The following is a 13,275-nucleotide window of genomic DNA, read 5'->3' on the forward strand; positions in this document are numbered from 1 at the left end:
GGGGCAGGGGTTGAAGGAAGATGGGAAAACCTTGCTGTGTGGTAAGCATGCCCTTGTGACACCTGGTTCCACTATCAGCATGATCCTGGCTCAGTCAGCGTGGAATGTGAAGCTCACCACCTCCCCCAGGACACTTGCTTGTGAGAACAAAGCTGGGTCTCACAGCTTCCATACCACCACCTGGCAGATTAACCCCTCATACCCGCTCCTGTCTGACCAGCAGGGCCCTCTCACTTAATCTACACAATAGTCCTGGCTTCCATGGGTCCCCATATGAGCCAGTAGTACAGGGAGATGGAGTACTGTACCCACAACAGACAGGCAAGGGATGGGGGTTCACAGCCAACCGGCTTGTACTTTACCCAGGCTCAAACCCCAGAGCACAAGCTGATTCTGAAGTTAAAGGTCTGTGGCTTCTCCAGAGATCTCACAGCTGAGCACACAGCACTGCAGGGAGTCAGCCTCTAACCAAACCCAGGGCCTGGACTCACCCCATCCAGGTCCTGGGCCAAAAAAACTGGGGGCTGATATTGCTATCACAGTCAAGCTGCTATCCCTTATACCTCATATAAGTGGAATCATCCAGCATTTGTCTAGTTGTGACTGGCTATTGAACTGAGCATAATATCGTCCAGGTTCACTCATGCTCTCCCATGTGACAATATTTCCTTCCTGAACAATATTCCACACCATTTGGATTACTATAGATTTTTGGTTAAGTTTTGAAATTGGGAAGCATGTTGTCTAAGTTCTTGTGCAAACCTGTTTGGCTCCAGGGATTGTCCATCTCGCATGTCCCTCTGTCTTGGACCCCTAACAGCAGCAGCAGGAGGAGGCGAAGGAGTTCTGCTCTCAGCTGAGCAGAAGGTGACCAGGAGAGTAGGGCAGGAGCGTCCATGCCTTGGCCTTCATCCTGGACCCCATCAGTGAGGGCCAGAACCCGCACGAGGAGAAGTGCTTCAATGCCATGTGCTTTCTCTCCTGGGATGCCCACCTGGACTCAAGGAGCCAAGTTTCTGTGAGTATAGACTGACAGATCAGGGCTCAAAATCAAAAGATCGTAAGTGACACAGAAACTAGAATTAGGGCTCTTATGGCCATCAGCCTAAGCCATCTTCTCTCTCTAAGGTATAGAGAGTATGCAGGCCAGCAAGAGGCCTGCCTTGGGGGTCCTGGGGAGGCCTGTATGCAGCAATGCCAACCTTGAGTGGGAGGACAGCCTCAGACAGGCATCAAGGGTTCCTCAGGACAGATCTAGCCCTTGACAACTATGACCCAGGCAGGAAGCCCTCAGATGGTCCAGTGGAGGGGCGTGGAGCCATGGGGAAGCTAACACCGAGGAAATGGGCCTGATTGGAGGGGAGAGAAAGAGAAAGACTGCTGACTGAAGGTGGTACATGGTCTGCTGGGCACCACACTACCCCTTATCTAGTTCATCACAATTCTACTAATATCTAACATCACCATTCTTTTCATTTAGCAGAAGTTCTCAATTCGAAAGCTCTGTAAGCCTCCGAGAGTTTGTGCTGAGCTGGGACCTCAACCCAGATGAGACCAGCTGCAGAGCCCACATTCTTCCCATCCCCCAAAAGCCCTGCTACAGCAGCTCAGCAAATGGCAGGCTATGCCCTGAAGGCAGCTTCTCTGCAAGGCCTGGGCAGCACCTGAGGGCACTTGTGAAAGACCTAAGGGTTCAGGAGTTAAATGCACAGCTCCAGGCAGGCTTTGCCTGCTGGGCTCCTCTGAAGACAGACGTTGGATGCTCCATTCTGCCACTGAGCTGTAAAACGGCAACAGGAAAATGCTACTGCCAGGCCTACAAGCGGAATTTTATGAAGAAATGTGCCACTGTCAAACATACACAGCGGGAAGTGTTTGTTACCAAACAACTGTGTTTGGGAAGTGGTAACTGCTTGCCAGTTAATGGTTCCACATTAGTCGGCAACAGCATGGAGTTGTGTCCCCCAGAACTGTGGACGAGCTGCTGCCAGCATAGCTGACACCCCAAGCCTGAGTGGAACCACACCTAGTCCCCAGAACAGCACCTCTCAGAAAAGAAGGCAGGTCTTGTTCAGGATTTCAGTGGAGCTAGGTGTTAACAACCCTCATTCAAGTTGGTGGTGGCAACGAGTGGGCAGCAAAGGTCTCTGGCTGAAGCAAACACAGGGGCCAGGGGGAACCACCCCAGGGGCACAGTCAGAGTCTAGGGTGTGCTCATCGAACTGGAGGCCACCTGAGGCACACCTGGCACCCACACAGAGCTGCCTCCCGGAAGCAAGGTTGTGGGTAGGAAGCATCTGCTGCTTAAGGGATCTCTCTTGGGATCAAGACCAGCCCTCCATTTCTGAAAACCAAGTACACCCAACCTGGGAACGCAGCAGACAGAAGAGTGTGACATTTGTGAGGAATTGTCTGAGGATATTGATGTCAATGGTGTAGATAGCCCAAGGCAGCCTGGAGATGGCTGTGGAAGGCTGGGTTAACTGGGTCCACTCACCCCATGGACTGTCAGAGAATGATCAAAATGACATGGGGACATTCATGGAAAGAGCAAAATGGCAAACCATGAGTGTGGCCTGTGTGTGGGAGACAGGGGAGCAACTGGGCCCTGGGTGAGGCTGCCTGGGGTTGATGCCTGGCTATGTCACTCAGCTCTGTGTGACCCTGAGCCCAGATTCCAGGACGCAAAGTGAAGGAGACATGATCCCTACCTCTGGGACCTGAAGTGCCTGTACCTTGAAAGCACACAATCAGTGGTGCATGTGCACCCTGTTGAACTGGGAAGAAATACAGGTTGGGCATCCCAAATCCAAATATACAAAGTCCAAGATGCTCTAAAATCTGAAACTTTTTGAGTGCTGACATAATGCTTGAAGGAAATACTTATTGGAGCATTTTGGATTTCAGATTGTTTGACTTAGGAATGGCTCAACTGGGTAAGTATATTGCAAATACTCCCAAATCTGAAAAAAGCCAAAATTGAAAACACTTCTGATTCCAAGCATTTCATATAGAGGATACTGACCTGTACCAGACCCCACATAGCTTTTGTTTTAACGTGGCAGACTTGTGGTTCTCACCCTGTTAACTTTTCTCTAACTTTGACATAAATACTGTTTTCTACTGATAAGAAACTCATCAAGAGAGGAGCACGTTGTAATCCTAGCACTTTGTGCCTAGCACTATGCTAAGTACTTATGTGTATCGGCTCCTTCCAGCTCAAAATAAAGCCACCGAGTGGGGAAGTGGAGGCTGGGGGGCAGGTGCCTGCTTAACTCTCCTCCCACCCAATCCTGCATCTTCTACCTCTACAGATGCTCATCCCTAATAAACATTTTGTACCCCAAATCCCATCTCAGCATCTGTCTCTGGAGAAGGGTCCCTGCAACAGCATAAGGAAAAGGTCTGAGCTCAGCACCGGGGAACTGGGTCCTGGTGAGAACTGACCACAGCTGGAGAAGGCTGCAGGCTGCTTAGAAAGGAGCATCTGAACAGGGAGACATACAAAGTGGACAGGACCACGGATGCTAGTGACCGTCCCACTGAGACATATGAGGGCTCTTGCAGTGGGCTCTGCTGCTACCAGAGGAGGGAGAAAGTGCCCAAAGTAATGGTGGGCCCAGCAGGTGAGTGTTGGGGGACAAGAAAGTATCATTCATTGCCCCTCAGGCTCAAAGACTGCTTCAGCGGTGAGGACATGCAATCCTGGTTGGGGTTTATTAAAATCAAGGTCCGCAGGCAGCCTAGAGGCCATTATTCTAAGTGAATTAACAGAAATAGAAAACCAAATACGCACGTTCGTACTTATAAGTGAGAGCTAAACACTGGGTACACACAGGCATAAGGATGAGGACAACAGACACTGGAGATTCCTAAAGGGGGAAGGGAAGGAGGATGATAAGGATTGAAAAATGCTGGGTGCAGTGGCTCACGCCTATAATCCTAGCACTTTGGGAGGCAGAGGTGAGAGGACTGCTTGAGTTCAGGGGTTCAAAACCAGTCTGGGCAACTTGGAGAGACTTTACCTCTACAATAAATCAAAAAATTAGCTGGGCATGGTGGTGTGCACCTGTGGTTCCAGCTACTTGGAAGTCCGAGGTGGAAGGATTGCCTGTGCCTTGCAGGTCAAGGCTGTGGTGGCTGCAAGTGTGCCACTGTACTCCAGCCAAACAGCTGTGTTTGGGAAGTGGTAACTGCTTGCCAGTTAATGGTTCCGCATTAGTCAGCGACAGCATGGAGTTGTGTCCCCCAGATCTGTGGACAACCCAGCCTGGGTGACAGTGAGGCGACGACTCAAAAAAAAAAAAGGACTGAAAAACAACCTATGTCGGGTGCAGTGGCTCATACCTATAATCCTAGCACTTTGGGAGGCCGAGGTGAGAGGATTGCCTGAGCGCACGGGTTTGAGACCAGCCTGGGCAACTTGGTGACACCTCATCTCTACAATAAATCAAAAAATTAGCCGGGCATGGTGGCATGTGCCTATAGTTCCAGCTACTTGGAAGGCTGAGGCAAAAAGATCGCCTGAGCCTAGCAGGTCGAGGCTGCAGTGGCTGTGAGCGTGCCACTGCACTCCAGCCTGGGCAACAGAGTGAGATTCCAACTCAAAAAAAAAAAAGAAAAGCAATCTATTGGGTGCCATGCTTACTACTTGGGTGATGTGCTCAATAGAAGCCCAAACCTTACCATCATGCAACAAACAATCTAAAATAAAATAAAATTGAGCCAGGTGCAATAGCTCGCACCTGTAATTCTAGCACTTTGGGAGGCCAAGGCAGGAGACTTGCTTGAGCACAAGAGTTTGAGATACCTCACCTCGAATGAGACCTAATCTCTACAAAAAATAAAAAAATTAGTTGGGTGTAGTGGTACATATCTGGAGTCCCAGCTGCTTGGGATTGAGTACCTGAGGGAGGCTGAGGCAGAAGGATCTTAGGCCTAAGCCCAGGAGTTTGAGGCTGCAGCGGATCATGATCGTACCAGTGCTGTCTAGCCTGGATGACAGAGTGAGACCCTGACTCAAAAATGGTAAAATAAAATAAAATAAGAAATTTAGATACATCATAAGACAAAAGTATTGTAAGTATTCTGGCACTCCATTGGCTCAATTCCATGAAAAAAATAATGATACAAACTACCAACGAGAAAAATAAAAAATAAAATAAAATAAAACCCAGGTCTAGGACCATTGCCAAGTGCAGGCTGGGCATGCATGGTGCCAGCAGCAGCAACAGGCAGCAGGAAAATCACACCTCACCTTGAAAAAGATCAGGCTCCTGATGAGCTCTCCTCCGTCCCTAGACCTGCTCCGCCTGCTCCACTCTGAGGAAACTAACCAAGCCACAGGAGCATGCTAGTCACTGCCAGGACAGGACACTTTTCGGACCCCAGTGCCGAATCCCCCAAACAGAATTCTGTGAAGTAACATCTGCCTGAACACAGCCAATGCCAAGCCAGGGCCCATCTCTCCAGTCACCTGCCCTTTCTGGTTCTTCAAACATCCTACAGAAGAGGGTGGGGGACAGGCAGTAGGGAAGACCTGACTACATCTCACAGCTAGACCCCAAAGGCCACCCCTGCTCACCTTGCACCTCTGACCCTCTTTGATCCCTGCTCACACCAATGCTGGCCTAGAACGTCCACTTTCCTGGGCTGCTTGCCCCAGCTGGACGCTCTCCCTGTCCTCCAGCCCACTGTTGTACCTCACTCACCCTACAGGCCTAGTTTAGCATAAACGGTGTCTTCAAGGAGCCACAGCAGTACTCCCACCCCTCCTGCACTCTATTGTTGTCTCTGTAGTATTGGTCACAATGAGACTTGCTGTGAGTTTGCTCATTTGCATGTTCTTTAATCTGCCTACCTTTTAGATCGTAGCTCCATGGGGCAGGTGCCACAACCAGGGTGCTGTCTCCCCAGTACCTCCTGGGTGAGGAAAGACTGAAGGAAAAGAAAGTCACCCCTGTTTCTGACCCTGCCCAGGCCACACTCCTTCCACAAAGCTAAATGCCAGCAGAAGAAGTCTGGTTGGGAAGGCCCTGAAAGTGCTTAGGCCTGGGCCACAGCTGTTAAGAATCACTACATGATCTGCTTTCCAAAAAGAGCTGGAGGAGGCTGTCAGTATACAACCCCCATAAAGCACAGACTGTGAAGATGGTCCCAGGGGTAGGGTGTGGCAAGGAGGCCTCTGTAAAATGCAGCCGGAGGGATGGGACCCAGGGCAAGCAAGGTCAGGCAGGGCCCCAGGGCACTTGGAGGATGGCAGGCCCATGCTGGGCTGCTGAGAAGATGGATGAATGGCAGGGGTGAGGAAGCCCGGCACTGGAGTGTGCGTCACCGCATGGCCTTCACAGGGGAGAGTAGCTGAGACTGTGGTTTCTCATCTCCCAACCCATAGTCTGTCTCTGAGCCCATGAGGCCCCCACACCAGCTCTTCCCTCCATTCCTGGCTGTGACCCTGGGCCCTTGCCACCTCTCTCCTGGCAAACTGGCCCCCTCCTTGGGCTGGCCTCGCCTCCCACAGCCCTCCTCACCATCCCTCTGTCTCGCTCCGCCCTTGATGCTCCAATCTGTCTTGGTTCTGCCCACCAACCTTTCAAGCTGCCTGCCTGTCCTGGGAAGACGATCCAAGCCCTCTCCCAGCCAGCATGGCCGGGTAGCCCACTCACCCGGTGGGTTTTGCTGTAGGAGTAGAGGAAGGCCAGCCGGTAGAGACTCTTATAGTGCTGGGGGAAGCGGCTCAGGCACAGGCGGAAGGAGGCGATGCACTGCTCCGTGAGGAACTGTCGCTGTTCCTCGGCGCCGGCTGGCAGACCCTGGGGAAAGGTCATTGGTTCCCCCAGGGGATCCCCTTTCTTTCTCCCATCCCACAGGGTGGGTGTGGGTGCTGGAGGCTTGACAGGGATGCAAGCAGAGGCTGGGGGTTCTGCAGCAGGCTTCTGGCCACCTTGTTCTGTGGCCCGGAAGACTTCTGTACTCTCCAAGGACTCCTCAGTTTTTCCTACTGTTGATAAGTAAAACAAAGTCACCTAGTTTTAGGCCCTGCCCATATAACGGTTCACATCTTGTGATAGAGGTGTCATGGTGAGGTGACTGACAAGGCTGGGTCTGCCCTTGCTGGATGAGTGCTGGGCCCAGCAGTGGGAGGCACAGGGAAAAGTTCAGGTTCTGCCCCCACCGAGGTATACCACTCTGTGAAGCAGGCTGTCCTAGCTGACACAAAGCAGAGGGGCCAGGGGCTACAGAGAAGAGGGTTACGAGCTGGGCCCTGGGTCTTTTTCTCTGAATGGTAGCATAGGCTATCCCACCTCCAGGGCTGGTGCAAGTGAAAGTAGCCTACAAAAGATAGGTGTCATCACCACCATCTTCAAATAAAACAGCCAGGAAATGGCTCACAGAGTGCCACCCCTGCTCCATTGCTCAGTGTTCATCCCACAGTTGGCCCGACATCCCTCTCCAGGAAAATTGCTGCTACATGTGAGCCAAGTATGCACACACAGGCCTCCTCTTGATGTGGTCCCAGCTCCTCAACACCCAGCCCTGTTCCATCAGGGACCATGCAGCTGGACAGTAGGGGCTACAGGGATGGCTCCAGAATAATGATAGCAGGTGACCTTAGTCTAGTTCTCTTGAGGTGCAGGCTCCTTGGCTACAGAAGGAAGAGGCTGTTTGGCCCGAGAGGGAGGGAAGGATAGAAGGAAGGGGGTGGAGACTGGATGCAGTGGCTCATGCCTATAATCCCAGCACTCAGGGAGGCCAAGGAGTTCAAAACCAGCCTAGGCAACATAGTGAGACCCTATTGCTAAAAAAAAATTTTTTTTAAAAATTAGCCAGACATGGTAGCATGCACCTGTAGTACCAGTTACTCAGGAAGCTTAGTTGGGAGGATCCCTTGAGCCCAGGAAGTTGACTATGCAGTGAGCTGTGACTGTGCCACTGCACTCCTGCCTGGGCAACAGTATAAGATCCGACTCAAAAAAATAAAATAAAGGAAAGGGGTGGGGAGCAAGGTGGCCTGTGGCCCATGGCTCCTTAGGCACCTGGGAGTGTGGCACTCCCTACACAGCCTGCCTGGAGGAGGCCAAAGCATCAGCCGCACCACCAGCTCTGAAGGCAGTCTGCGCTGTGGTGGAGGCCCTGATAATCCCCATTCTGCTGTAGTAGCAGCCTGGAGACAGCAGGATCCTGCTGGGGCAGGGACGAGTGGGGAAGGACTAAGACCCCACATTCCCTGCATGCCAAGTTCAAGCCTAACCATGCAGACATCAGGCTTATGACAAGCTTGCCCACTGTCACTCTTATTGTTGAGGAAAGAATTTGGGCATTCTGGCTCTGACCCCACTGTCACACCTATGGGTAAGCTCCCATCCAGGGCCTGTGCTGTGACTTTCTGGGGTTGGGCCTGAGTCCCCAGGGCAGGCAGGTTATTACTAACCCTCCTCTCTACCCATCCAGCCCACCTGGAGAGGCAGCATGGGGTAGTGGTCAAGGGTGCTGCCTGACCTTGGGCACATTTCTGACTCTCTCTGAATCTTGGGCTCTATACGTGTAAAAGAGGAATGGACACAGTGCTTTTGTCCTAGGGTGGGTGAGAGGACCAGATGAATTAAAACGGTGGCTGGCCCAGGACACCCGATTGGGGGTCTGGTTTGTTGATGCTGTTATTGCTTGGCAAGCACCTGTATGCCCTGGCCCCGGGCCAGAGTGGGAAAGCCTTCAATTCCACAGCTGACCAGTCACAGCTGAGAGTGGGGCCAGGAAGGCCCTGGCCTGCCTGCAGTCTCTCTACAAGTCCAGATGGGGGGCTTTGCCCACTGATTTCCACAAAGGAGGTCTGGGGACCCCAAAATAGTTGGACATACCTCAGGTTTAAATCAGGGTCCTGTACCTAAAATGGGAGATTTTTCCTGAAGGGCTGATGTGATTCAGACTAAAAGGAAAACACTTCTGTGACATTTAGAAGCCAAAAATTTTTTTTTTTCAATTAAAGATATGGAGTACAGTTCAGGATTAGGTATACAAGTGGTCATCATACAGTTAAAATTTGGGCCTCCCTTTGGTCCCCACTTTGCCTGGTTTGAAATTAGGTACCCTTATTGATGTTGTGTCCCCCATACCACCCCCAGCCAAAGACTTTTAAAATACCTATTTGCAGTTGGGTAATATGGCTCAGCCTGTAATCCCAGCACTTTGGGAAGCCAAGGCAAGAGGATTGCCTGAGCCCGGGGCTTTGAGACCAGCCTGGGCAACTTGGTGAGATCTCGTCTCTACAATAAATCACAAAAAAAATAGATGGGGGTGGTGGCATGTGTCTGTAGTTCCAGCTGTTTGGAAAGCTGAGGCAGAAGGATCGTTTAAGCCCATCAGGCTGAGGCTGTGGCCATTGAGCGTGCTGCTGTACTCCAACCTGGGTGACAAGAGACTCCAACTCAATAATAATAATAATAATAATATTTACCAAGAAAAAAATCAGGCACACCGATGTCGTGGACATGGCTTTCCCAGGCTGAGCCATGGGGGTCCTAACAATGACAAGCATCCCTTAGCATACATGGTATACCAGACTCTGTATGAGCACACTTGGGAGCTGCCTCGCTCCATCCTCACAACCCTAGGTATGGGCACTGGGACCACTCCCATCCTACAGGGAGAACAACAAAAGCCCAAAGAGTTAAGCTGCCCAAGGGAGATCCCTGGGCCACTCTGCAGACTGTGGCCTTCAGCTCTGCCCAGACTGCCACAGGGCATCAAAGCAGTTCTATTTCACTGAGTTTGATCTTCCTACCTCTTTCCTCTGTGGCCCCCTGAAGGTCTTTATTGGTCACTCCTGCCTGGCAACTGAGAATGGGCAGCCTCTTCTCTGTGTAGGGCTTCCGGGAGCCCTCCAGTGAGCTGGTGGGCTCATTAAAGAAGTCCTGAGTTGAGCTGGAGTCTGAGAGTGCCACAGCTGTGCTGTCCTGGCTGCGATCTGTGGGAAGAAGGAGGGAGAGAGGGCAGGAACATGAACCCTCACCATCTCCAACATGGGGCCCTCCCCAGGGTAAGTCTCCCTGCTGTGGTCTGGGGACTGGCTTGCAGAGGAGATGGCTTAAGCACAGCCACTCTGACACTGTTGAGACCAACCCATCCCAGAGGCCACCAAGCCACTCACCAAAGGCACTAATCTCCATTGTCAACCCTCTTGAGGTTTCCCCAAACAGTGGTGTTCTGGTAAATGTTTAACAATTGGCTGGGGGGAGGGGGAGGGGAAGCCCTGGTTTATTACATTTACTGATTTCTGTGGTGTAACTATTCCCATCATGGACGATTTCAAGCTACTGATGCACTGTCACTGAACGTGTAGTTGGGAAGAGATGCACAGTAGCCACTATTATGTAGCAATTCTATCATATAACAGAAATAACTGAAATGGGAAAGAAGTCAGCAAAAAAATTTTAACCTATTGTTAAAAGCTAGATGTGGTCGAGAATGAATCTAGACTCTGGGAGTCACCAACACAACGGGAATTGAATTTGTACTTTACTGGGACCTCCACAGGTGCTCAAGAGAAAGACTGGGGTGGGACAGGGGAGGAGAGGGGAGGGGAGGGCATGGAAAATGAGGAAACCTTCCTGGGAGTGCAGGCCTGGAGGGTAGGAGTGGTTGCTGCTGTGGAAAAGGTATAAAACCTGCCTGGTCCCTTCCTTTCTGAATAACAAAAGCCTACAAGCAAGAAGGATGGGTAGGAAATCATCTAGGATCCAAACTTTAGAGGACCAAGATAATGGAGAACCACTTCTGTCCCCTACCCTAGGCTAGCAATCACCTATTAACAAACAAATCAGTCTACTACAGGGAAAGGGCAAGAGCATGGAGGAAATGCTCCCAGAGGTGCATATGAAGGCCCAAGGCTGAAGGTGGATCTGGAATGCTGAGAAAAACCTTGTGGCAAACTGGCTCTTTTGATAGCATGATAAGAATTGGAAGCCAGTGGTGCACTGAAGGTAACCATAACAACAACAAAACCCAACCCAACTTCTGACTTACCTAGCTCAACTTCCTTTACTAAAGGCACAGAAACACAAAAGGAAAGTCTATTTCAGGCATAAATATTATTAACTTCAATCTCTTCTATCCTACACATATCTGATCTTCAATGTAAAAACTGTAGCACACACACACATAAAAGAAAAAAGTACACTGTCAGGAGACAAATAATCAACAGGAGACTCACAGATGACCCAGTTGTTGGAACTTACCTGATGGGGAATTTAAAATAACTAAGATTAATATAATTCATGAATACAATTAGTATGTTAAAGGCTGTACTAGAAAAGCTGAACAACATGTATGAAAAGATGGGGAATTTCAGGAGTGAGATGTAAATTATAAGCAAGAGTCAAACAGAGAGACTAAAAATGAAAGCCACAGTAACAACAATGAAGAATGTCTTTGCCAGGCATCTCAGCCAACTTGGTACAGCTAAGGGGGGAGAAAATCGAAACTTGAAAACAGGTAAATAGAAACAGTCTCCAACTTCAGATGGTTTGACTTACAATTTTTTGACTTTACCATTGTTGAACCCAGGACTCTAATCCGAGAGAGAACACAAAGAGCCAGCTCCGATGCAAACACACAAGGGTCTTTATTCAGGCTCGAGTCTGGGCTCATGCATGAAGCCGGTGGCTTCAGGGACGAGAGCTCCGATCCAGTATGGCAAGCAGTTTTTATGCACAATTACAGAGGGAGGGGAAAGAACTTTAAACTTGATTTTACCTGATTGGGTAATTTCTCCTAATGGGTACAGGAACACTTGGTATTGGTAGGTGCCTTTCGTGGGCTGTAACCTGACTGCCTGTGATTGACAGAAACCCACTTAACCGGCAGAGTGGCATGTCAGATAAGTTAGGTTCATACAGTCACTGCATATAAAGTAACCTGAGCAACCTGGAGGTTACATTAGCCATTAAGTTTGCTGATTCACCCCAAGGAATGCTTAGGAAAGCTTGTTTGCTTAACATTTACATAACATAACATGGTCATTATGGGACAACAAAAGCCAAACTTAGCAAAGTTTTAAATATGAATGCTGCAAACACATACAGTGAATGTGGGGTAGAAATTCATATAGTACTAGTTCTGGGAATTTATAAAATATCGCAAACGTCTTATAGCAAGGCAGTTTTTATAAAAGTCTTTGATTCCCTCAGGTTTACATAGCACTGCGTGTAAATTAACTTTTGGCATGGAAGCCAGTGATTTAAATCGACAAAAAGCCCACCTAGAGAGCAGCTAGCGCCTCAGAGTCTACTGTGATAGCAAAGGAATGTCTGAAAGGGGCTTATCGCTTTAACATTAAGTCAGCATGGCAATTGGGACTGACAATGCTTAACCCAAGAGTTCTAAATACAAACACTACTTAAGACATTATATAACTATACAATCAGTCACTACCCAGCACTCAACATATGCCTAATTCTACGGGGTCTGAGGTAGGATTTAAAGTACTAAGATTTCATAAAGTACAATGAACATGAGGTAGGAATACACAAAATATATAGTAAACATGAGGTAGGGATATATGAAATATAGTGAACTAAACACTACTTTTACAGCAAGTATGGCTTTTTAAGTTTCTTGGTTTCTTGGGTCTCTCAATAGCATGCTCTTAACCTAAGTCTATTATTGTCCTCTCACCATGGTGTGAAAGTTTTATGCATTGAGTAGAAACCACACTTTAAATTTTGATTTTTTTACCTAGGCTAGTGATATGTGGTATAATACTCTTAAGATATTCAATACTTTATTATAAAATAGGTTTTGTGTAGATGATTTTGCCCAATTGCAGGCTGATTTAAATATTCTGAGCACATTCAGGATGGGCTAGGCTAAACTACAATGTTTGGTAGGTTTGGTGTATTCAATGTATTTCTGACTCAGGACATTTTCAACTCATGATGGCTTTGTCAGGACATAACACTGTAAAGTGAGGAGCATCTGTAATCCAAACTGAGAAAAAAAGAGTGGGCGGGGGTAATCAGAACAGAGCATCCAAATGATCTAATACATTCACTGGAGTCACAGAAGGAGATGAGGGACAAACAAGACAGAAGTATTTAAAGACATAATGACTGAGAATTTTCCAAAATTAATGAAAGACAAATTAACAAGAATCTCAGAGAACACCAAGCAGGGAAAAGACCCCTCCAAACACACTAAAAATAAAAAATAAAAACAAAAAAATCCCACCTAGGTACATCATTTTCAAACTGTCAAAAACAAAAGATATAGAGAAAATCT

The 13,275-nt window shown here is 48.8% G+C and overlaps 1 protein-coding gene across 1 annotated transcript in view; it reads right to left on the minus strand.

Annotated features, from left to right (window-relative positions):
* The window catches only part of CABIN1 (calcineurin binding protein 1), a gene marked incomplete at its 5' end in the record, with an annotated part of 138,899 nt that overhangs the window by 46,993 nt on the left and 78,631 nt on the right, over positions 1 to 13,275 (minus strand). The window contains 2 exon segments of the mRNA XM_021718084.1: positions 6,666 to 6,997; positions 9,782 to 9,964. Coding sequence (XP_021573759.1) covers positions 6,666 to 6,997; positions 9,782 to 9,964 — 515 coding nt within the window.

Source organism: Carlito syrichta, unplaced genomic scaffold (genome assembly GCF_000164805.1).
Source record: "Carlito syrichta isolate Samal-C Ts95f unplaced genomic scaffold, Tarsius_syrichta-2.0.1 Scaffold311810, whole genome shotgun sequence".
Classification (NCBI taxonomy): Eukaryota; Metazoa; Chordata; class Mammalia; order Primates; family Tarsiidae; genus Carlito; species Carlito syrichta.